Here is a 22,549-nt window from a genome sequence, read left to right on the forward strand (position 1 = left end):
GGTTTCCTCCCACACTCCAGACATACAGGTATGTCGGTTAATTGGCTGAGCAAATGTTTAAAAAAAATTGTCCCTAGTGTTAGTGTGCGGGGATCGCTGGGCGGCGCAGACCCGGTGGGCCGAAGGGCCTGTTTCTGCGCTGTATCTCTAAATCTAAAAAATCTAAAACAAAATCTCTTCAATTTTTTTGTGGCCTTGGGCAGAGCTCGAAGGGCCAAATGGCCTCCTCCTGCACCTATTTTCTATGTTCCCAAAACAGGCTTTGATGCAATCGGATAGGATGCTATTTACAGTGCATCTGTAAAAGTTGGTAAGAGTTGTTCGAGACTTGTCAAACTTCCTTAGCTTCCTGAGCAAGTAGAGGCATTGGTGTGCTTTCTTGGCCTTGGCATCAATGTGGTTAGATTGTTGGTGACGTTTATGCCTGGAAACCTGAAGCTCTTGATCATTTCCACTTTGGCACCATTGATGTTGATTGGGGCATGTACTCCATCATACTTCCTAAAGTCAATAATTAGCTCCTTCATCTTGTTGACATTGAGGAAGGGGTTATGGTTACTAAGCTCTCCATCTCCTTCCTGTACTCTGTCTCATCATTGTTTGAGATCCAGCCCACTACAGTAATGTCATCTGCAAACTAGGAGATGGAGTTGGAGTAGAAATTGGCCTTACAGTCATGAATGTATATGGAGTATAGAGGGGAAAGAGAATATCCTTACGGTGTACCATTAAGAATTATTGTGGAGGATGTTTTGTCACCCATCCTCACTGATTGTGGTCTATGGATTGGAAAGTCGAGGATCCAGTGGGAAAGGGGAGGGGCTGATTCCTAGGTCCAGGAGTTTGGAGATGAGTTTGGTTATAGTTTTGAAAGCATAGCTACATTCAATAAATAAGAGCCTGGTCTTGATGTCCTTGCTACCTAGATGCTCCAGTGATGAATGTCAGGGTAAGAGAGATGGCTTCTGCCATGGACCTGTTGCGATAGTAGGCAAACTGTCGTTGGTCAAGGATCTCTGGGAGGCTGGAGTTAATGTGTGCCATGACCAGCCTCTCAAAACTTCATGATGGTGGATGTCAGAGCCACTGGCCAGCAGTCTTTAAGGCACTCTACCTTACTTTTCTTTGGCACCGGGATGATGGTGGACCTCAGAATGAGAGGTTAAAAATGTCTGTGACTACCTCTACCAGTTTGTCCGCACAGGTCCTGAGGACATGGCCAGGAACTCCATCCAGGCAGGTGGTTTTCGACGGGTTCATCATCAGGAAGATTGATCAGACATCTACAACAGTGACTGTGGTGCAGGTACATCCGAGGCTATCGGGGCAGAGGACGACATTCCACCAACATTCTGTTCAAAATGAGCATGGAATGAATTTTGCTTGTCCGAAAGGGACCCATTATCGCCAGAGAAACTGCCCAACTTCAGTATGTAGCCGTGTGGTATGCAAGCCTTGCCCCATCAACAGGTGTCTATGTGGTTATTTCTTTCTGTTCGATTAAGCATTTATGGATACTAAGGCTTGAGAGGAACCTGATAGAATCACCTGGAGAAGTGACTGGGTCTATCCACTTGATTAATTGGGTCTAATGCAGTCCAACTGGGCAGCTTACAACCTAGTGGTACGAATATTGATTTCTCTCATTTCAAGTAACCCTTGTATTCCCTCGCTCTCCATCCCTCCCCCACCTTAGGCATCCTGCTAGTTTCACTGTTCATATCCTTTCATTATCACCTCTTCCACAGTCAACAATGTACCATCGTGGGCTCCACCTTTTCTTAGTCACCGGTGTCGGCTCTGATTTGTTCTGTGCTTTTTTATACCTCTAGTTTTCCTCTTCCCTGACTCTCAGCCTGAAGAATGGTCTCGACTCGAAACGTCGCCTATTCCATTTCTCCAGATATGCTGCCTGACCTGCTGAGTTACTCCAGCATTTTGTGTCTATCTTCAGTCTACTTGAATTTTATTTCAGCAGAATTGTTCTACACTGCATGAGGGATGTTTTTGACCGCATAAATAACATTTAGTTTGAGCCTTCAGCATCTTTGAATGCTGTTTTAAGTCATGAATATTACCACTCATGTTAAAATTAGTGCAAAATCACCACTCATGATTAAAACTGGTGCAAAACCTCATCAGAAACTAATTTTGGTTGTTGCACTATCATTGTGATCAATTTCAGTAACTGCCACCTGCAAGGCAACATGAGTGTAAATGAAAAACGTGCATGAAAACTAAAATGATAAACAGTTATTAACGTTTAACTATCGCAGAAATGTGCTCAAAATTGATTAACGCTGCCTTAATACAACTTTCACCTACTCAACACTTTTTCTGGAATTGTGCCGCCAAATTGCAAGCCCATATGTTTTTAGTCAGTAGCAACTAAACATGTTTGGAATTACTTTTTTTTCATTTTGAAGTATTTTGTGCTTTTAAGCTTTTCTTTGTGTTAAAAAAAAAAGAAGGTTTTATAGGTTTTCAAATGTTTCTGAATGTTCCTGGACATTTCTGAAATGCTCAGACTATTTTAGTGCTTTTACTGCTTTCATTGGATGTGATGTAGCCATCTATCCTTTTTCAGTCCTTTTCGGGAGCAGGTACTATTTTGCCACCTGTTGTCCTTATTACTGACCAGAAGACTGCATTATTGAACAAGGCGTGATCTGTGAGGAAAAGTCCCAGTGAGTCTCATGTGTACTCACCTGAAAGTTAAAAAACAAACATTATAAATAAATGCACATTTCTTTTTTGATATAAAACCCTGGACCGGTTGAACAGGGAATGGCACTGTGTTGGACATGCCCATCAGCCCATGATGTCCATGCCAAACTATACTAATCTTCTCTGCCTGCACTTGATCCATATCCTTCCATTCCCTGCATATCCTGGTGTCTATCCAAAAGTCAACTAAACTCCACTATTTGAGATGCCTCCACCACCAACTAAGGCAAAGCGTTGTAGGCACCCAGTACTTTCTGTGTGAAAAGATTAACCCACACATCTCCTATAAATTTTGCTCCTCTCACCTTAAAGCTCCACTCTTTGATATCTCCACCCAGGGAAAAAAGTTCTGATGTATATTACATTTTTTTTACTTCTAGCAGGTCTCTCTTCAGCCTCCAATGCTCCAGAGAAAACAATCAATGTTTGAATAGTTTCAATAGCCTGATTAGCAAATAAACTGCCTGGTGTAATTTTATACCACACAGAACAGCCTCAACCCAATTTAATTTCTGGAGCTTTGAAAAGTTAAAATCAGCTGGAGTTACATGGCTGAAAGCTCTCTGCTGTTCCTTCCTGCAGGTGGAGGTGGATAGGAAAGATGCAGGTGCGACTGATGTCTTTCACAGATGAATTGTTCCTAAACGCTCAGAGCTGGCCACATGATCACAGTTGACGTAGTTGCTTCAGTAGAGCTTTGGAGAATATATTCATTACTTGCAAATCATAACAGATTGCCAAGATTAAATAAATTAGGTTACATGTTAAAAGTGGGAAAGAGTCATGTAGTCACGGTGTTATACAGCATGAAAACAGACCCCTTAGCCCAACACGTCCATGCCAACCAATGTGCCCCATCTCAGCTAGTTCCATATGCCCGTATTTGGCCCATAGCCCTCTATACCTTTCCTATCCATGTCCTTTAAATGCTGTTATTGTGCCTGACTCAACTACTTCCTCTGACAATAGACACAAAAGCTGGAGTAACTCAGCAGGCCAGGCAGCATCTCTGGAGAGAAGGAATGGGTGACGTTTCGGGTCAAGACCCTTCTTCAGACTGGTTAGGGATAAGGGAAACGAGAGCTATAGACGGTGATATGGAGAGATAAAGAACAATGAATGAAAGATATGCAAAAAAGTAACGATGATAAAGGAAACAGGCCATCATTGTAAGCTGTTTGTAGGGTGAAAATGAGAAGCTAGTGCGACTTGGGTGGAGGAGGGATAGAGAGAGAGGTAATGCCGGGGGTACCTGAAGTGAGAGAAATCAATATTCATACCACTGGACTGTGAGCTGCCCAAGCGAAATATGCGATGCCGTTCCTCCAATTTGTGTTTAGCCTCACTCTGACAATGGGGGAGACCAAGGACAGAAAGGTCTGTGTAGGAATGGGAAGGAGAATTAAAGTGTCCAACAACCAGGTGTTGCATCTTCTGCGGTTGCAGGGGAAGGTACCAGGGGAGGGGGTGGTTTGGGTGGGAAGGGATGAGTCAACCAGGGAGTTGCGGAGGGAACGGTCTCTGCGGAAGGCGGAAAGTGGTGGCGATGGGAAGATGTGGCTAGTGGTGGGATCCCGTTGGAGGTGGCCGAAATTTCAGAGGATTATGTATTGTATGCGATGGCTGATGGGGTGGAAGGTAAGGACTAGGGGGACTGTCTCTGTTGCAACTAGGGGGAGGGAAAGCAAGGGCAGAGCTGTGGGGTACCGAGGAGTCGTGCCTCATCTATGATGGGAGAGGGGAATCCCCAATCCCTAAAGAATGAGGACATCTCGGATGTTCTAGTATGGAACACCTCATCTTGGGCGGCGTAGACGGAGGAATTGGGAGTAGGGGATAGAGTCTTTGCAGGAAGCAGGGTGGGAAGAAGTGTAGTCGAGATAGTTGTAGGAGTCAGTGGGTTTATAATGGACGTCAGTCAATAGTCTATTTCCTGTGATGGAGACTGTGAGATCAGGAAAGGGGCGGGAGGTGTCGGAGATGGTTCAAGTAAATTTGAGTGCATGATGAAAATTGATGGTGAAGCTGATGAAGTCCATGAGTTCTGCATGGGTGCAGGAGGTAGTCATCAATGTAATGGATAGCAAAGTAGCTAACTGAATTCCCATCACCACCCACACACTGGATAAGAAACTCCATCGGCAAAAACTCAACCCACCACAGTGCAGGCCAAAGACTGATCAAAGCTGGCAAATTACGGTTTGTCGTATGAGTGTAGAAAAAAGCTGCAGATGCTAGTTTACACCAAAGATAGACACAAAATGCCACAGTAACTCAGCGGGTCAGGCAGCATCTCTGGAGAAAAGGAATAAGTGAGGTTTCGGGTCAAGACCCTTCATCAGACCTGCTGAGTTACTCTGGCATTTTGTGTCAATGTACGGATGTAATTACACGGGCGCCTGGAACCTGCAATTAGAACGTGAATAATGTTGCTGTCACAGTCAGGTACGTGTGCAGATTGTAACATCTGAGAACAGGCGAATTAAACATCTGCAGATCGATGTGGAGCAGGCACATCCAGCATGTGTTGGGCCGCTCAGCCTCTTACAGATCAGGCCTGCGACATTGTTGCTCTCTGTTCCTATCTCTCACTCCATTTTAAAACTTTGTCCCTCTTCTCAGATCAATGGGGTATTGCACGAGGATGTTGTAGTGAGTGGCACAATAAACAATGGCTGAACTAAACAATGAAGGAACATACATGCAAATCAGAATATCACCATGTTATTCCAGCAGGAAGCTAGATTTGACTTTGGTGTTTATGAATAGTTTTCAGTCCCACTATCCTTGGAACAAAGACGAAATTAGCAGTGTTTGTATTTGCATTTAAATCTTCACGCCTGTTCTGGGGTAAAGAAGAGAAAGGATGATTTGTGTAGGAAGGAACTGCAGATGCTGGTTTACACGAAGATCGACAGAAAATGCTGGAGTAACTCAGTGGGCCAGAATGACAATAATAAAGTTTCCCCTCAGAATCCTATTAAATATTTTCTCCTTCACCTTAAACCTGTCCTCTGGTCCTTGATTCACCTACTTTGGGCAAGAGATTCTGTGCTTCTACCAGATCTATTCATCTCATGTTTTTATACACCTCAGGAAGGTCACCCCCTCATCCTGCTGTGTCCCAGCCTACTCAACCTCTCCCTATAGCTCAGACCTTCTGGTCCTGCCAACATTCTCCTATGTACCCTTTCCAGCTTAATCTTAATTTTGTAATGAGGTTTTTTTTGCCAGGAAAGGAGATAACAAGGTAGAGACAGGACAGATGAAGGAAGGTGAATACCACAGGATAAAAGGATTAAGACTGAGAAATCGAGGCCCTGAGTTCATTGCAAAGAAGCTTACACTGTATAACAGGAGCCGGCTGTAGATGACCCGCAGAGAAGGAATCAGACACCCGGGTAACTCTACCCTCCAGCAAAAGAGAAAGAGGACACCAAGCCAACTCTACTGCAGGTAAACGCTATCATATTTCATCCAGGTTTACACGCTGAAAAAACTGCGCAATAATTCAGAGGGACGGCTAGCCGGTGAGCAAGGTTTGAGAGATGTACTCTGGAGGCTGGAGGTGCCGGTACCTAAACGTACTCTGAGACAGAAGAAAGGACTCGACAGTCAACCGCTTTGTGTCTGAAGAGATATATCCACTGGGACTCAAGGGGAGCGAAGGAAACGTACAAAGGACCACTGTTTGACATAAACCTTCATCCCGTTGCACTATCGGGCGCTGCTATTAATTACAGAGCGCTGGCAGTTTATTAAAATTCGTGTTTATAATCCTCGACGTGAACAATTAGAGCAGACTTCAGCAGGCGAGACAAGCAACTTACTTCCCACCAACAAAAAAAATTCGACCTGCACAAAAGCAGATCTTGAAATGCTAAAGCTTTGATAATACTTAAATGATTTGCTGAGGTGCTTTTTTTGTTAATCGCTATTAAAGGCTTTATAGCGGATAGTGGAGGAGCTAAGAGGGTAAATGACTGGGCATTTAAGCCGACGTCACTGGATGCTTGTGTAGGATTTGGATGTTTTGGCAATTTGGACCACTTTAAATCTTTCAGGAGCAGACCCGCACAAACAAAGTGCCTGTATTGTTTGTGTTTCTGAGATCAACTGGAAGAACGGGTTGAAGTTCCGCTGCAAGAAGGAAAAACATAACTCGAAAGGAGAGAGATGCCCACTAACGGAACCCACCAAGCTTTAAAGATCCAATTTGGACTCATCAACTACAACAACAAATACTTGACGGCAGAAGCGTTTGGTTTCAAGGTGAATGCATCAGGCGCCAGCCTAAAGAAGAAACAGATCTGGACGTTGGAGCAAGACGATGGCAAAAACTCCGTGGTCTTTCTGAGGAGTCACCTTGGGCGCTACCTGTTGGCTAACAAGGATGGCAACGTGTCATGTGAAGCCGAGAAGCCAGACGATGACTGTAGGTTCACGGTCATTGCACATGGCGACGGCAGGTGGACCTTGCAATCTGAACCCCACAAGCGGTATTTTGGTGGGACCGAAGATCACCTCTCGTGTTTTGCCCAGAACATCACCGAGTCGGAATTCTGGTCCATTCACCTGGCCAGCCATCCCCAGGCCAACCTTTTAAGCGTCAGTCGGAAAAGATACGCCCATCTCTCGGTGCAAGAGGACGAGCTATCCGCCGATAGCAACATTCCATGGGGGGTGAATGCTCTCATCACCCTGATCTACCAAGATAAGAAGTACAGCATCCAGACCTGCGACAACAGGTTTCTCCGCAACGATGGCAAGCTGGTTAAGAAGCGGGATTTGGACACGAGCTACACCTTGGAATTTAAAGCTGGGAAAATCGCCTTCAAGGACCACGAGGGGAAATATCTGAGTGCAATGGGACCAATTGGCACTCTGAGGTCGGGAAGAAACTCCAAGCCTGGCAAGGATGACCTCTTCGATTTGGAGCAGAGTCACCCCCAAGTGGTTTTACGGGCCTGCAACGACCGCCTGGTATCAATCAGACAAGGTGAGATCTGTGTGGAAACAAAGAACGTGTAGAAACAAAGATGCCGGTTTGTACCAGAGATATACACAAAGAGCTGGAGTAACTCAGCGGGTCGGGTAGCATCTCCGAAGAAAAAGGGTAGATGACGTTTTGAGTCTGAAAGTAGGGGGTCGGGGTATTGAGGGGGGGGGGGGGTGGTAGTGAAGAGCTGGAGGGAGGTGAGAAAAGACCAGGTGCATTCAGGGCCAGCAACAAATGACCTCGGGTAGGGTGGAGCCCTAGTAGGCCCATTGTTGGCTCGGGAAGGTATGATCTCAAGAGGAATACAATGTGGTCAACTGTGCAACTGGTTAAGCAATTAGGGTGGAGGATGGGGGGCAGGCAGGGGAGTGTTATTAGAAGTTACTTAAAATTAGAGAATTCAATGTCCATACCTTTTGGTTGTAAGCTACCCAAGCAAAATGTGAGGTGCTGTTTCTCCAATTTGTGTGTGGCCTCAATCTGACAATGGCGGAGGCCCAGGACGGAATGGTCAATATGGAAATGGGTAGGGGAGTTGAAATGGTTGGCAACCTGGAATCCCCGTAGGCCTCGGCGAACTGAGCGGAAAAAGGTGAGATCTTTCACTGGTTTACTAGGACAAAGTTAAAACCACCTCTTTCAAAACATAACTCCACATTATAGAAAAGTACAGCACATGTACGGGCTCCTTGGCCCACAATGACCAGAATATTATTCTTGTTATGGAATCATCGAGACTTTTACTGCTAAAGTTAGTTTACTTCCCAAGCAACTGTTGTAGTGTGTAGGGAGAAACCACCAAACTTGTGTTTCTAATGTAAGAGGCATTGAGTGATAGTGATACAGTGTGGAAACAGCCCTTCGACTCAACTTGCCCACACCTGCCAACATGTCCCAGCTACATTAGTCCCACACACCCGGGTTTGGTCCATATCCCTCCAAACCTGTCCTACCCATGTTCCTTTCAAACTGTTTCTTGAATGTTGGGATAGTCCCTGCCTCAAGTACCTCCTCTGGCAACTTGTTCCATACACCCACCACCCTTCGTGTGAAACAGAGACCCCTCAGGCTCCTATTAAACCATTTTTGATTGCACCTCAAGCAGGCAGAGTCATCTCATTATTATATTTATTTAAAGTGTTCTTTTCAATCGGATTGAAAACAGTGTGGGGATCTTGGACTGGCTATTAGTTTACAGAGAAGTGATACAATTTTGCTCGAAAACTGCAGTTATAAGTGAAGCCCAAACCTGTTAATAACCTGATCTTGTAGCTCTTATTTCATTAAAGCCTCCTTGCATATTCTCCATTTTTTACCCATTTGTCCATTTTTCCCATTCCTCCCTGAAGAATGTTTATATGTTGCAGTAAATTTTATTGAATAGAATATCGCATTGACGGTAAAAAAAAAAAAGTCATGAGTAGTGTACCTTGTAACCCTGTCCTAATCTGAGCTTTTCAACAACAGAAACCATTGAAATGCTGAATTTAAGTATAGTTTTTGATACAGTGTGGAAACAGGCCCTTTGACCCACCGAGACCACGCTGACCATCGATCATCTGTTCACACTAGTTCTATGTTATCTCAGTTTTGCATCGTGCAGGCTGGGGGCAGTTTAAAGAACCCAACAAACCCACACATCTTTGGAATGTGGGAGGAAACCTGCGCCTCCTGGACAAAACCCACACGGTCACAGGGAGAACGTACAAAGCCCACACAGACAGCACCCATAGCGAGCATTAAACCCAGGTCTCTGGCGCTGTGAGGCAGCAGCTGTGCCACCGTGCCGACCCACTAGCGCTGTGCCACGAGTTAGCCACTGGTCACTTTACTTTACAGTTTAATAAAATCCTGATTTATTCATCCAAAATATATTAATTACTGCGGTATTACGATGAGTTTATAACAGGATGGTCCAGCAAATTTACCAACATAGTAACTAATTAAAAAGTGATTACATGGAATTGTTTTATAAATTATTGTGGTTTCATTCTGTCAATCGAAGTGGAAAAATTGCAAGAGCTTTAAGTCTCTCAAACTTGGAGTTTAGAATTTTGGGAATTTTTTTGCAGGAAATGGTTGACAAATAGACGATTCTCCCATGGAGTGAATGACACGATTTACAGGTTTACAACGATTCAATGATACTTTGTATAAGAAAATAACTGCAGATGCTGGTACAAATCGAAGGTATTTATTCACAAAATGTTGGAGAAACTCAGCAGGTCAGGCAGCATCTCAGGAGAGATGGAATGGGTGACGTTTCGGGTTGACCCAAAACATTCTCGACCCGAAACGTCACCCATTCCTTCTCTCCTGAGATGCTGCCTGACCTGCTGAGTTACTCCAGCATTTTGCGAATAAATACCTTCAATGATACTTTGTTGTCACGTGTACTAAGGTGCAGTGAAATTCTTTGTTTTTGCACCTAATCCGGTAAAATCATACCGCAGACCTCACCCGAGCAGTACACAAAGAGTCATCAAGTTTCTGGCGCCGCCAAAGTTACAAAAAGTTCATCGAACAGTCTTATCTACTCACACTGGTGTACCAGGCCCGCCACCACACGTGGCCCCTGCATTCTCATTCTCTTCAACCACTTCCCCACTTGTTCATGCCATTACAATCAGATGACTGTCAGTGACAGTACGGAAAATGTAACTTCATAAGTTCTAGGAGCAGAATTAGGCCATTCGGCCCATCAGATCTCCGCCATTCAATCATGGCTGATCTTTCTTCGCCTCACAACCCCATTCTCCTGACACCCTTACTGATCAAGAATCTGTCAATCTCCGCCTTTAAAATATCCATCGACGGCCTCCACAACGTCCATGGCAATGAATTCCACGGATTCACCACCCTATGGCTAAAGAAATTCCTCCTCATCTTTCTAAAGATACATCCCTTTATTTTGAGGTTGTGGCCTCTGGTCCCAGATACTCCCACTAGTGGAAACATCCTCTTGACATTCACTCTATGCAGGCCTTTCACTTTTCGGTAAGTTTCAATGAGGTCTCTGCTTATCATTCTAAATTCCAGTGAGTATAGGCCCTGTGCTGTCAAATGCTCATCATATCTTAACCCAATCATTCCTGGGATCATTCTTGTAAACATCTGGACCCTCTCCAATGTCAACACCTTGAGCTCCACTTTGCCTTAGATGCATAGTTTTTGTTTTTCAGACAATTGGTAGAGGCCAAGGAGTTAGAATATCATCGCGTGTAGAATTTGATCCAACAATGTAGCTCAGCCCTGACTTTAGAAGGACATCCCACCAAGATCAGTATGAAATGGTTTCCATGTGGCGTGTGCCAATTTAAGTAGTGTTCCATCTACTCATGATAACTATCCAGTGAATTGAAGCTTTCTAAAATATATTAGATGGAGTTTCGCAAAGCACACATGCAATTAAATATTAAATTCAATTTATAAATCTGTAAACAATTCCTAGAAATGACTGGAGACATTTTATCCAGATATATTTCAATAATTATTCGTCTCTAGTCAATTGTAAAGGGATCACTGGATAGTTTTGTTGCTTTTCACTATCAGTTTTGGACATTTCCAAGGTTACCTCATGAATAGAAGAGCAGATTTCAGATTAATCCTATAAATGACACCAGTTTCAAGAATAAGCCAGGGTGCAATTTCCAGACTTTTAGTATTAGTTGTTCCAAATATATTCTGTTATAGCATATATAAAACTCTTTGCAATGAGGAGTTGAATGCCTTGAATTCATCCCTGGTTGGCAGGAACAACCCCCTACAGAACAGGTTGTTGGACTCCAAAACCATGACATAGGAGCAGAATTAGGCCATTTGGCCCATCGAGTCTGCTTGTCATTCGATCATGGTTGATCTATTTCTTCCCTTTCAACCCCAATCTCTTGCCTTCTCCCCGCAACCTTTGACGCCCTTATTAATCAAGAACCTTATGTTAAAGTATATAGAAATATAACACCCATTCAGGGTGGTGGTTGGTGCTGGATATTGAAGAGTTCTGGTGTTCTAGTGTACACACTGTTGTAGCAGCAAGTTCTGGACTGAGTTTGGAACTAAGACAGCTTTGGACTCAGGCAGGAGGCTTAAGGAACTTAAGATTAGTCTGTATGGTACTTGAGTTTCATGTGCTATTTAGTAAGATGTAAGGTGACACTATGTTCTTTGCCCTCATTCACCAAATCATCTGATTGCTTTAGTCTTCATAAATCTCGATACGATGTGCCATTTTGGAAGTGCCATCAATGCAGGATGATATTCACCATAGGTCCTGCTGTTTGATACTTAACTTGGGAGTGTGTAGGAAAGAACTGCAGATGCTGGTTTAAACCAAAGATAGAAACAAAATGCTGGAGTAACTCAACGGGACAGGCATCATCTCTGGAGAGAAGGAATGGGTGACATTTCGGGTCGAGACACTTCTTCAGTCTAGTCAGGGGAAAGGAAAACGAGAGATATAGACAGTGATGTAGAAAGGTATAGAACAAATGAATGAAAGATATGCAAAAAAATAACGATGATAAAGGAAATCTGCCATTGTTGGCTGTTTGCGAGGTGAGTACAGGAACCTAGTGTGACCTGGGTGGGAGAGGGATGGAGAGAAAGGGAGTGCAGGGGTTACTTGAAGTTAGAGAAATCAATATTCATACCACTGGGTTGTAACCTGCCGAAGCGAAATATGAGATGCTTTTGGAGTACTTGATTCTGATACTGGCAGGGCAAAGGAGAAATGGTTGCATATTCCAAGTAGTAAAATCCTTCACATTCCTGCATATTTTTCACATTAGTTTATGCCTGGAAATTAAATTAAACAGAGCGGGGAATTGGTGGACTTATTTCTCTATTCACTTTCAAGATATTGGTTTTCTAAATGGCTTAATTACAGTAAAACCCAATGCTGCCCTCATTTTAACATCAGGTCTGACTGCAGTGAGACAGCAAATGTAGCATTCCTTCTATCTTTCTGTCATTCTGCGCACACAACTGCTTTTAGGTTAAGGGTAAGTCAGTGATACATGTGTTGATTCCCAGTCTCTTGTTCACAGCAATAAATTATAGTCGACTGGTGCATTGAATGGATTTGTGGAGCTTTATGTAATAAAAAAGGCATTTAAATCGTCTTCATAAATTTGACTTTTTACAGTCAGTGCAATTTCCCCAGGGTGGGAATAAATGTCAAAGCCTTAAGGGCAGAACCATAAGTTGAGGGAGGCAACGTCTAAAGGCAATGTGCAGGCAAGTTCTTTACACAGAGAGTGGTGGGTGCCTGGAAGACCCAAAGGCTCATCGGGCCGCGGAGCCCGGCCGAAGGCTTGGCGGGCCGCCCGTACCGGGAGCTCGCTCTGAGGCTCGGCGCATTGTGGTACCGGGAGGGAGCCGCTGGAGCCATCGGACGTGAGGAACAAGGGCCGGTAGGTGGGTGAACCGGGGTAACGCCTCCAATCCCTTCAAGGTCAGCTGCAGGCGGTGAAGCCGGGACACGAAGATGGCCGGGCGAGGAAAGGGACGTCGGTTCACGGGCCCATCTGATTGAAGGTGACGGAGGAAGGTCCTGCAGGAGCCTGGGGCTTACCTGGATCGGGAACCGTTCCAGTAGAACGAGCGGGGGGGCAGACCAGACTTTGGAGTTTGGAAATGGTGCCAAGACATGCTGGTGCCTGCATGTGTAAATATGCAAAAGAATTTCACTGTGCGGTTGCACATGTGACAAATAAAGCACCATTGAATTGGAATGTGCTGCCAGTATTGGTGGTAGAGGCAGACACGATAGTGGCATTTGCTGGAAAACAGATGCTGAAAATCTAAAACAAAGCAGAAAATATTAGAAGGACTCAACAGGTCAGCCTGCATCTATGGATAGTGAAAATTAAGTAATGTACAGAAATAGAGGTATACAGCAAGGAAACAGGCCCTTCAGCCCAACTCGTCCATGCCGACCAAGACGCCCCATCCAAGCTAGTACCATTTACCCGCATTTGGTCCATATCCCTCTATAACTTTCCTATCTATGTACCTGTCTAAATGTATTTTATGGTGGCGCAGTAGTAGACTTGCTGCCTTTCAGCGAATGCAGCGCCAGAGACCTAGGTTCATTGACTACGGGCGCCATCTGTAAGGAGCTTGTACGTTCTCCCCGTGACCTGCGTGGGTTTTCTCCGAGATTTTCGGTTTCCTCCCACACTCAAAAGACGTACAGGTTTGGATGTTAATTGGGTGGGCAAATGTTTTTAAAAAATTGTCCCTAGTGGGTGTAGGATAATGTTAGTGTGCGGGGATCGCTGGGCGGCGCTGACCAGGTGGGCCGAAGGGCCTGTTTCTGTGCTGTATCGCTAAATCTAAAAAAAATCTAAAAATTGTAGACTTTAAAGATCTAAAGGGCGGAAGCTGAGTCGGCCCACCGTGTCCGCGCCGACCAACGGCCACTCCATACGCTAGCACTATCCTACACACTAGGGACAACTTACAATTTTACCGAATAACCTGCACGTCTTTGGAGTGTGAGAGCAAACTGGAGTGCCTGTACAAAACCCACGCGGTCACAGGGAGAACGTACAAACTCCGTACAGACAACATCCGCAATCAAGATCGAACCCCGGTCTCTGACGCTGCAAGGCAGCAACTCTACCGCTGTGCCACTGTGCAGCCCAACACTTGTATTTTCAAAGAATTTCATTATATCTTCCAGAAAGATTTCAAAGTGCTCCCCACACTATCATATATCTTGCAAGACAGCCAGTCTATGTAGGTAGACACAAAATCCATTTTGTTGGCTAAAAGACATCATGGACAGAAATATAATTAATTGGCTTTTTATAGGTTCATTTCAGGACGTATCGTTTGGTATCGTAAAAACACTTGTTTTCTTTCTTTCCGATAGTGCCTTTGGGGCTCAGGGTTTGATAGAGGGCAGCTCCAGTAGTGCAGCAGTACATACATACAGCAATGATGTTAAATGGCCCAAGTGGACGCTTTCCTGGGTTGTATCCCTTTTGGTATCCACAACCATCTGGACAAGGAGGCAATTGCTACAAACTGAATAGATTATCGCTTCATTCCATTTCCACAATGATGGAGATCATTAGGGAAGTAGTTGAGCCAATACTATCGCAACATTTTGAGAAACATTTAGACAGGTACATGGATAGGATGGTTTTAGAGGGATATAGGCCAGGTAGGCAGATGGGAATAATGTAGATGGGCATATTGGTCGGTGTGGGCAAGTTGGGCCAAAGGGCCTATTTCTACGCTGTATGACTCTGTGACTATGACTTTATGACTCTATGGAGGTCGAAAACAATTATGAACAATCACAAATCACTTAAAGGACAATAAAGTGCTTTCCATCTATCAATGCTATCACCCAACTCTAAGAATAGTGATGTCTTGATTTTCATTCTGAAATTCCTCCAGCAATATCTGGCTGTTGAATTCTTGCATAACTGAAAATGTCATCCTTAATTAAATACTCAGAAAATATTCCCTACCGCAGTCATTAAGCTAACAGGTTTGTTATTGTCAGGTCGGAATCAGCGGGACCAGGTGTAGACCAGGTGACCGTTTTGTCGAACACTTGCTCTCAGTCCACCAAGGCCTACTGGAGATCCCGGTTGCTGGCTTAACTCCCCTTCCCATTCTCGTACTGATCTTTCTGTCCCTAGCCTCTTTCACTGACAGAGTGAGGCCACACACAAACTGGAAGAGCAGGACCTCAAATTTCACTTGGATAGCCGCCAACCCAACAGCACGAACATTGAATGCTCCAATTCTGTAAACCCTCCTGACTTCCTCTTCTTACCCCCCCCCCCTTCACCCACTGGTTAATTGGGCACCGTAGAATGTCCCCTAATGTGTCGGGAGTGGATGAGAAAGTGGAACAACATAGAACTTGTATGAACGGGAGATTGATGGTTGATGTGGACTCGGTGGTGAAGTGCCTGTTTCCATGCTGTATCTAAACTAAACTAAACCTAAGATACCTCAGGATTTGTTTTATATCCAAAAGTACTTATTAAAAACAAATAAGAAAACCTAAAGTCTCCTTGGCTCTGCTTCACTATTATCTTTTGGAGGTATTTGTTAAAAAAAATCGTTTGATGTTTGTAAAAAAAAAAATTCTCATGCACATTGAAATTTCCTCATCCTATTCTTAATTTACTTAATTTTCCTTTTTTCCTTTTTGATATAGTGCTGGCAGGTTATTTTTCAATTTTAATTGGCTTCTGTCTTTATTCATCCAGGACATTCTACAACAATTTATTGTCACTAATGTTTCCTGAAATATGTCTACAAGTACTGTCACCATATCTTTGCTAAAAAAGAATCCAATTTTTATTTGATTGTTCCTTAAATTTACTGTACCCAATTCACCCCTTACTATAAGAAAATAACTGCAGATGCTGGTACAAATCGATTTATTCACAAAATGCTGGAGTAACTCAGCAGGTCAGGCAGCATCTCGGGAGAGAAGGAATGGGTGACGTTTCGGGTCGAGACCCTTCTTCAGACCTTCACCCCTTCTTCACCCCTTACTATCTTTGCTCTCAATCTATCTGATATTCTATATTTTGTACAGATTATTTACTTCCCATTTGGATCTTAAACCTTACCAAATGCATTAATTAATCTAATTAATTAAAATCACTCTTGAAGAGTTCACTCCTAATTCATCCATCTGATTTGCTTCATTAAATTCAGCAAAGTTTTTGCCCATAAAAAGCCCCCACTTTCCTCAAGGTTTAGCCAGTAACACACCACGAGCTACTGATCCCTGACAAATTTGTCAGAGTTTATTATTTCTAGAGATACCAATTTCTAAATTTGAAAATGAGACAAAACTTGGAACCACAATGAACTGTGAAGAGGGTGTAATACAGTGGCAGCACAGTGGTGCAGCGGTAGAGTTGCTGCCTTACAGCGCCAGAGACCTGGATTTAATCCTGACTATGGATGGTGTCTGTACGGAGTTTGTACTTTCTTCCCGTGACCTACGTGGGATTTCTCCAGGTGCTCCAGTTTCCCCCCACATCCCAATGATGTGCAGGTTTGAAGGTTAATTGGCTTCTGTAAATTGTACCTACGGTGTAGGATAGAACTATTGTACGGGGGTTGCTGAACGGCACGGACTTGGTGGACCAAAGGGCCTGTTTCCACTCTGTATCTCTAAAATTAAAACTACACTGAGAAGAAATGGACAGGCAGGTGGAATGGGTGACTCATGAAATTTAAAGTAAAAGGTTGCACTTTGTTACATCTTGGTGGGAAAAAGAATTGGCAGTGCAACATAAAAATGGTTCATCAAATGAGAAATCTGAGGATGTATGTGCGTAAATGTTTGGAAGCAGCAAGGTGCTTTGAGAAAGCAGTTATAAATAGTATATGTGCTCTCAGCTTTATAAGCAGAAGCATGAAGTACAAAACCTAAGAACTTATGGTTCAAACATACCCGTGTCCATACCATTAGGAAAGATATGAATGCCTTGTGATTGTGCACTCACGTGTTACAGAGATACACTGGCAAATTTGGAGTTTTTCTCCATGGAACAGAGGAAGTTGAGAAGGGATCTGATAGATAAAAGCCTGAATGGTCTAGACAGAGAAGATAAAGAAGAAGCCGTTCCCATTGGTAGAAGGGGCAAGAACCATAGAACGAAAAGACAAAAGTGTGAAGAAGATTTGATGTGTTGGAAGGAATTGCAGGTGTAGGAGAGAACTGCAGATGCTGGTTTAAATCGAAGGTAGACACAAAATGCTGGAGTAACTCAGCGGGTCAGGCAGCATCTATGGAGAGAAGGAATGGGTGACGTTTTGGGCCGAGACCCTTCTTCAGACTCATTCCAACCATTCTAAAGAAAGGTCTCAACCCGAAAAGTTACCCCATTCCTTCTCCCCAGAGATGCTGCCTGACCCGCTGAGTTACTCCAGCATTTTGTGTCCACCAAGGAATTGCAGGTGTTGGTTTATACTGAAGATAGACACGAAAAGCTGGAGTAACTCAGCGGGTCAGGTAGCATCTCTGGAGAAAAGGAATAGGTGTCACCTATTCCTTTTCTCAAGGGATGCTGCCTGACCCGCCTAGTTACTCCAGCTTTTTGTGTCTATCTTCGAAGAAGATTTGAACCTGACCTCCTTCTGTCATTCTCTGATTGCCACTAATAATCTCTCTAAATAGAGCTGTAAATGTCAGCATCACAGTCTCTATCTCATGGTCTGGTGTGCAGCGTGTTAGAGGATGGAACTATTACAGCAATAATTAACACAATGGTTCTTCCGGGTTCCTGAAAATACTTGTCGATCGTGAGTTGAATATACTACTTATCTATATACCGTGGCACCTTGATTGTACTTATGTATAGTCTTTTCACTGACTGGATAGCATGCAACATAAAACATTCCACTGTTCCTCGGTACACGTGACAATAATAAACTAAACTAATAAACTAAACTAATAAGGTTCCCACATATCTGATACTGGCCGCAACACTAGGGATCCTCTGCAAACAACAGCCGGCTACTTTCTAAGGCATGTTATCCCAATTCTATGGCATGTTATCCATTCCCCATAATTAGGGGCCATTTAAGCCAATTATACTACAGACCTGCACTGCTTTGGGATGTGGGAGGGAAGCGGAACACCCGGAGGAAACCCACATGGTCACAGGGAGAGAACACAAACTCCATGTAGACTGCACTTGAGGTCAGGATCAAACCCAGGTCTCTGGCACTGTGATTCTTGTCTCATGTTCAAGTGTAAATGAGGTTTCGGTGAGGTCAGTTTTTTAATTGACCAAATAATTCTGAACACAGCAACGATGCTCCTCTATTTCATCACAAATATTTTCTTTGTGTCAGACTAGAACATTTATATTTCCTATAATAACATTTATACTCTGCAAATCCCATCCTTGTCCTCCTTTCCAACCAGCCATGATCACATTGAATGGTGGTGCTGGCTCAAAGGGCCGAATGGCCTACTGCTGCACCTATTGTCTATCGTCTATTGTCATTATAGATCTATGACGTCCTTTCACGAATGTGTTCAATCCTTTGCAGTTCTTCAGTTCTCTCTAATAGGATTCTAAGTGGATTAAGTTTTCTATTTAAACTCCTTTACTCTCATGCTGTGTTGGTGAGCCCCATTTTTCTCTGTCTGATGCCTGTTGGTCCTGGCAACTGGGCTTTACAGGAAGGAAATGACAGGACACTATTTTTCCTTGCGCTGCTTTGAGAGATGGAGGGTAAAGTTCGCCACGTTGCTTAATGTTATGAATGAATGAATGTTTATTGGCCAAGTATGTGCATATACAAGGAATGTGCCTTGGTGCTCCGCTCACAAATGACAACACAAACATACAGTTAACAATTAAGAATAAAGCATAACCACATCAAAACAATAAGGATACAACATTACGGTCTAAACATGTGGGTGAAAATAAACCAGAGCAAAAAAGAGACCCACAGACTTTGGTTATTGAGTAAAACTACTGCTTGTGGAAAAAAAAGCTGTTTTTATGTCTGGCTGTGGCTGCTTTGACAGTCCGGAGTCGCCTTCCAGAGGGAAGTGCTTCAAATATATAACAGGTTCACCACCGGCATCCTTGGTCCTACAGCCTTGCCAGATCCAAAATTGTCACTGCTGCTTTCAAATCGATGAAGTCATTACATTTCTGGTCTCTATAATCTTCTCCAGCCCTCCAAAACCTGAGTGCTCCTCTAATTCTGACCCCTTGATCAACCCTATGGCTATCTGCTTCACTGCTAGGGGCCACATCTTCAGCTGCCAAAGCCCTAGGTTCTGGAATTCCTTTCTTAAAAGAATTCTGCCAATCATTTTCTTTCCTCAAGGCACCACTTAAAGCCCACCTCAATATCCAACCTTGTAATCAGCTGCCCCAACACTTTTCTTTAGGCTTAGGGTCAATTTTTGTTTGGTCATGCTCAATTGAAGTACTTTGGAGCCTTCTATTCTTAGGCTCTGTTGATTAGATTTTTAAAATTGCCAATTAAAAATGATTTTTTTTTAATGAACATTTGAAGTGGTGTCTTTTCACTTCCTTTGAAATTTCCACTCAGCTTGGAAGAATCCTCCCACTCATGAAACGTATCATAATTCGTCAAATTGCTCTTGGCTAATGGCTGATCCGTAGACTGAGAAGTGCTCAGCATTTAAGTAGACAGCAACACTCTCTCATGTTACCATGAAATGGCTAAAGAACTTGAGCGATCAATCGTCGCCACGGCTCATAAGTAATCCTCAGATAACAAACAACACTGAAAAAGCCGTCATATTTCTAAAGCAAAGATGATCTTATGGAGGTATACAAAATCATGAGAGGAATAGATCGTGTAAATGCACAGAATCTCTTGTAGGGCAATTGAGAACCAGAGCACATAGACAATAGACAATAGACAATAGGTGCAGGAGGAGGCCATTCGGCCCTTTGAGCCAGCACCGCCATTCAATCAATCAGTCATTCTCAATCAGTACCCCGTTCCTGCCTTCCTGCCTTCCCCCCATACCCCCTGACTCCGCTATCCTTAAGAGCTCTATCTAGCTCTCTCTTGAATGCATACTCCGCTATCCTTAAGAGCTTTATCTAGCTCTCTCTTGAATGCATTCTAGCTCTCTCTTGAACATAGGTTCGTGGTGAGGGGCGAAAGCTTTGAAAGGAACCTGAGGGGTAACTTTTTTACACAAGGGGTGGTGGGTGTGTGGAACAAGCTGCCAGGGAGATAGGTGCTTTCGCAATGTTTAAGAAACATTTAGATAGGTACATGGATAGGATAGGTTTAGAGGGATATGGGCCAAATCCAGGCAGATGAGATTAGTGTTACTTGGGACATATTGGTTGGCATGGGCAAGTTGGGCCGAAGGGCCTGTTTCCGCGCTGTTTGACTCTATGACTATGATCATAAAGCCAGAATTGGATGAGAATGTAGGGGGGAATAAGCAGTAAATTTGCAGGCATCATCACAAATGGTGGAGTTGCATCTGATAAAGTTGTCAAAAGCATAACTGGGCCTTGATCATCTGGAAAATTGGGCACAGTGGCGGCAGCTGGACTTTATTTCAGACAAGTGTGAGATAATGCAGGTTGACAAGTCAAATTCTGGTAGGACTGAGAGAGTAAATGGCAGGGGCCATAGAAGCATTGAGTTAGAGAACTTGGGGGTGCATGCCCATAGCACCTCAAAAGTGGTGACACAGGTGGATAGGGTAGAGAAACATACACTTGGCATGCTTGCGTTCTTAGGCTGAGGCGCTGAGTACAAGAGTTGGGAAACCATTTACAGCTGTACAAAACATTGGTTAGGCCACGCTTATAGTATTGTATACAGTTCTGGTCACCACACGACAGGAAGGTGACTTTAGTCCTTAGACTTTAGACTTTGGCAATACAGCGTGGAAACATACCCCACAGCCCACCGAGTCCATGCCGACCAGCGACTAACACAAGACAATTTACTGTTTTACAGAAGCCAATTAACCTACAAACATACATCTTTAGAATGTGTGAGGAAACCGGAGCACCCGGATAAAAACCTATGCGGTCACAAGGAGAACGTACAAGCTCCATGAAGATAGCACCCATAGTCAGGACCGAACCCGGGTCTCTGGCGCTGTAAGGCAGCAGCTCTATCGCTACACCACTGTGCCGCCCATAAGCTTACATGTTTATAAAATTACGAGGACTATAGATAGCTTAGGTAGTCAGAATTTTTTTGAACGAGACGGCACAGGTTTAAGATATATGGGAAGAAATTTAAAGAAGATGGTAAGTTTTTCGCACAAGAGGGTGGTGAATATAGGGAACAAGCTGCCAGAGGAGGTTGTGGAAGCAAATACAATTACGATGTTGGAAAGTTGTTTAGTCTTGGATAGTAAGGGGATTGAGGGGTAAGGGTCTAGTGCAGATAAATGGGATAAGCATAGATGGGCTTCACATTCAGCAGGGACAAGATGGGCTGAAAGGACCTATTTCTGTGCTGTACAGTTCTATGATTCTATTGTCAACAATAGTCAACATGTGCAAATTCGTAGTGCTCATATGAGCTTCAAACTTGCAATATTTAACCGATTTGTGCTCTTTATAAAATATCAAGGACAAAAATAATTTTTAAGTCCTGTATGTGTCCGAACAACAACATCTCATCTAACGTGGTGAAAATGCAGGGCTCAGTTATCTTTCAAGCACTGTGCAATTATTTTAGTACGACTGGGAAGCTCAATGAAAGCAATCAGTTTTTCCTGCTCACACGCCAGAACTCTTCCTTACAATCCTGAAATAGTTACACTAAGAAAATATTAAAAAACTGGGGTGAACGAGCCTGTGAGCACAAACAGTTCTTTGTAAAATACATAGCAACACCTTCCTGGGTCACCTTACACTGAATCATTTATCAGTTATCTACTTGATAAAACTATTCACATTCCAAAAGAGGGAATCAGCAATTAAACTGTGGCTGATATGTAGCTCAACTCTATTTATCTGCCCTCTATGAACCTTCAACCTATTCATTGCAAAAGTCTCAATCTTAAACATTTTGATAACCCAATTTTTGTCAGTGTGAGGCCAAACGCAAATTGGAACAAACGCAAACAGTACCTCATATTTCGCTTGGGCAATTTCAGTGGTATGAATATTGATTTCTCTAACTTCAAGTAACCCTTGCATTCCCTCTCTCTCCGTCTCTCCCCCACCTAAGCCGTTGTTCTAGCTTCAAAGTTGTGTTGTTGAGTCTCATTGTCTGTAATTCGTTTTCACCTAGACCACAGCCAACAATGGCCTGTTTCCTTTACCATCATTACTTTTTTTGCATATCTTT

At 43.5% G+C, this 22,549-nt stretch overlaps 1 protein-coding gene across 1 annotated transcript in view; it reads left to right on the forward strand.

The window, feature by feature from the left end:
- The first annotated feature begins 6,806 nt into the window (after nt 1-6,806).
- Nucleotides 6,807-22,549, forward strand: part of fscn2b (fascin actin-bundling protein 2b, retinal) — a 40,441-nt gene continuing 24,698 nt past the window's right edge. The window contains exon 1 of the mRNA XM_078401274.1: nt 6,807-7,726. Coding sequence (XP_078257400.1) covers nt 6,904-7,726 — 823 coding nt within the window. The 5' untranslated portion in view covers nt 6,807-6,903. The remainder of the gene's footprint in view (nt 7,727-22,549) is intronic.

The sequence above is a fragment of the Rhinoraja longicauda genome, chromosome 6 (assembly GCF_053455715.1).
Source record: "Rhinoraja longicauda isolate Sanriku21f chromosome 6, sRhiLon1.1, whole genome shotgun sequence".
Classification (NCBI taxonomy): domain Eukaryota; kingdom Metazoa; phylum Chordata; class Chondrichthyes; order Rajiformes; family Arhynchobatidae; genus Rhinoraja; species Rhinoraja longicauda.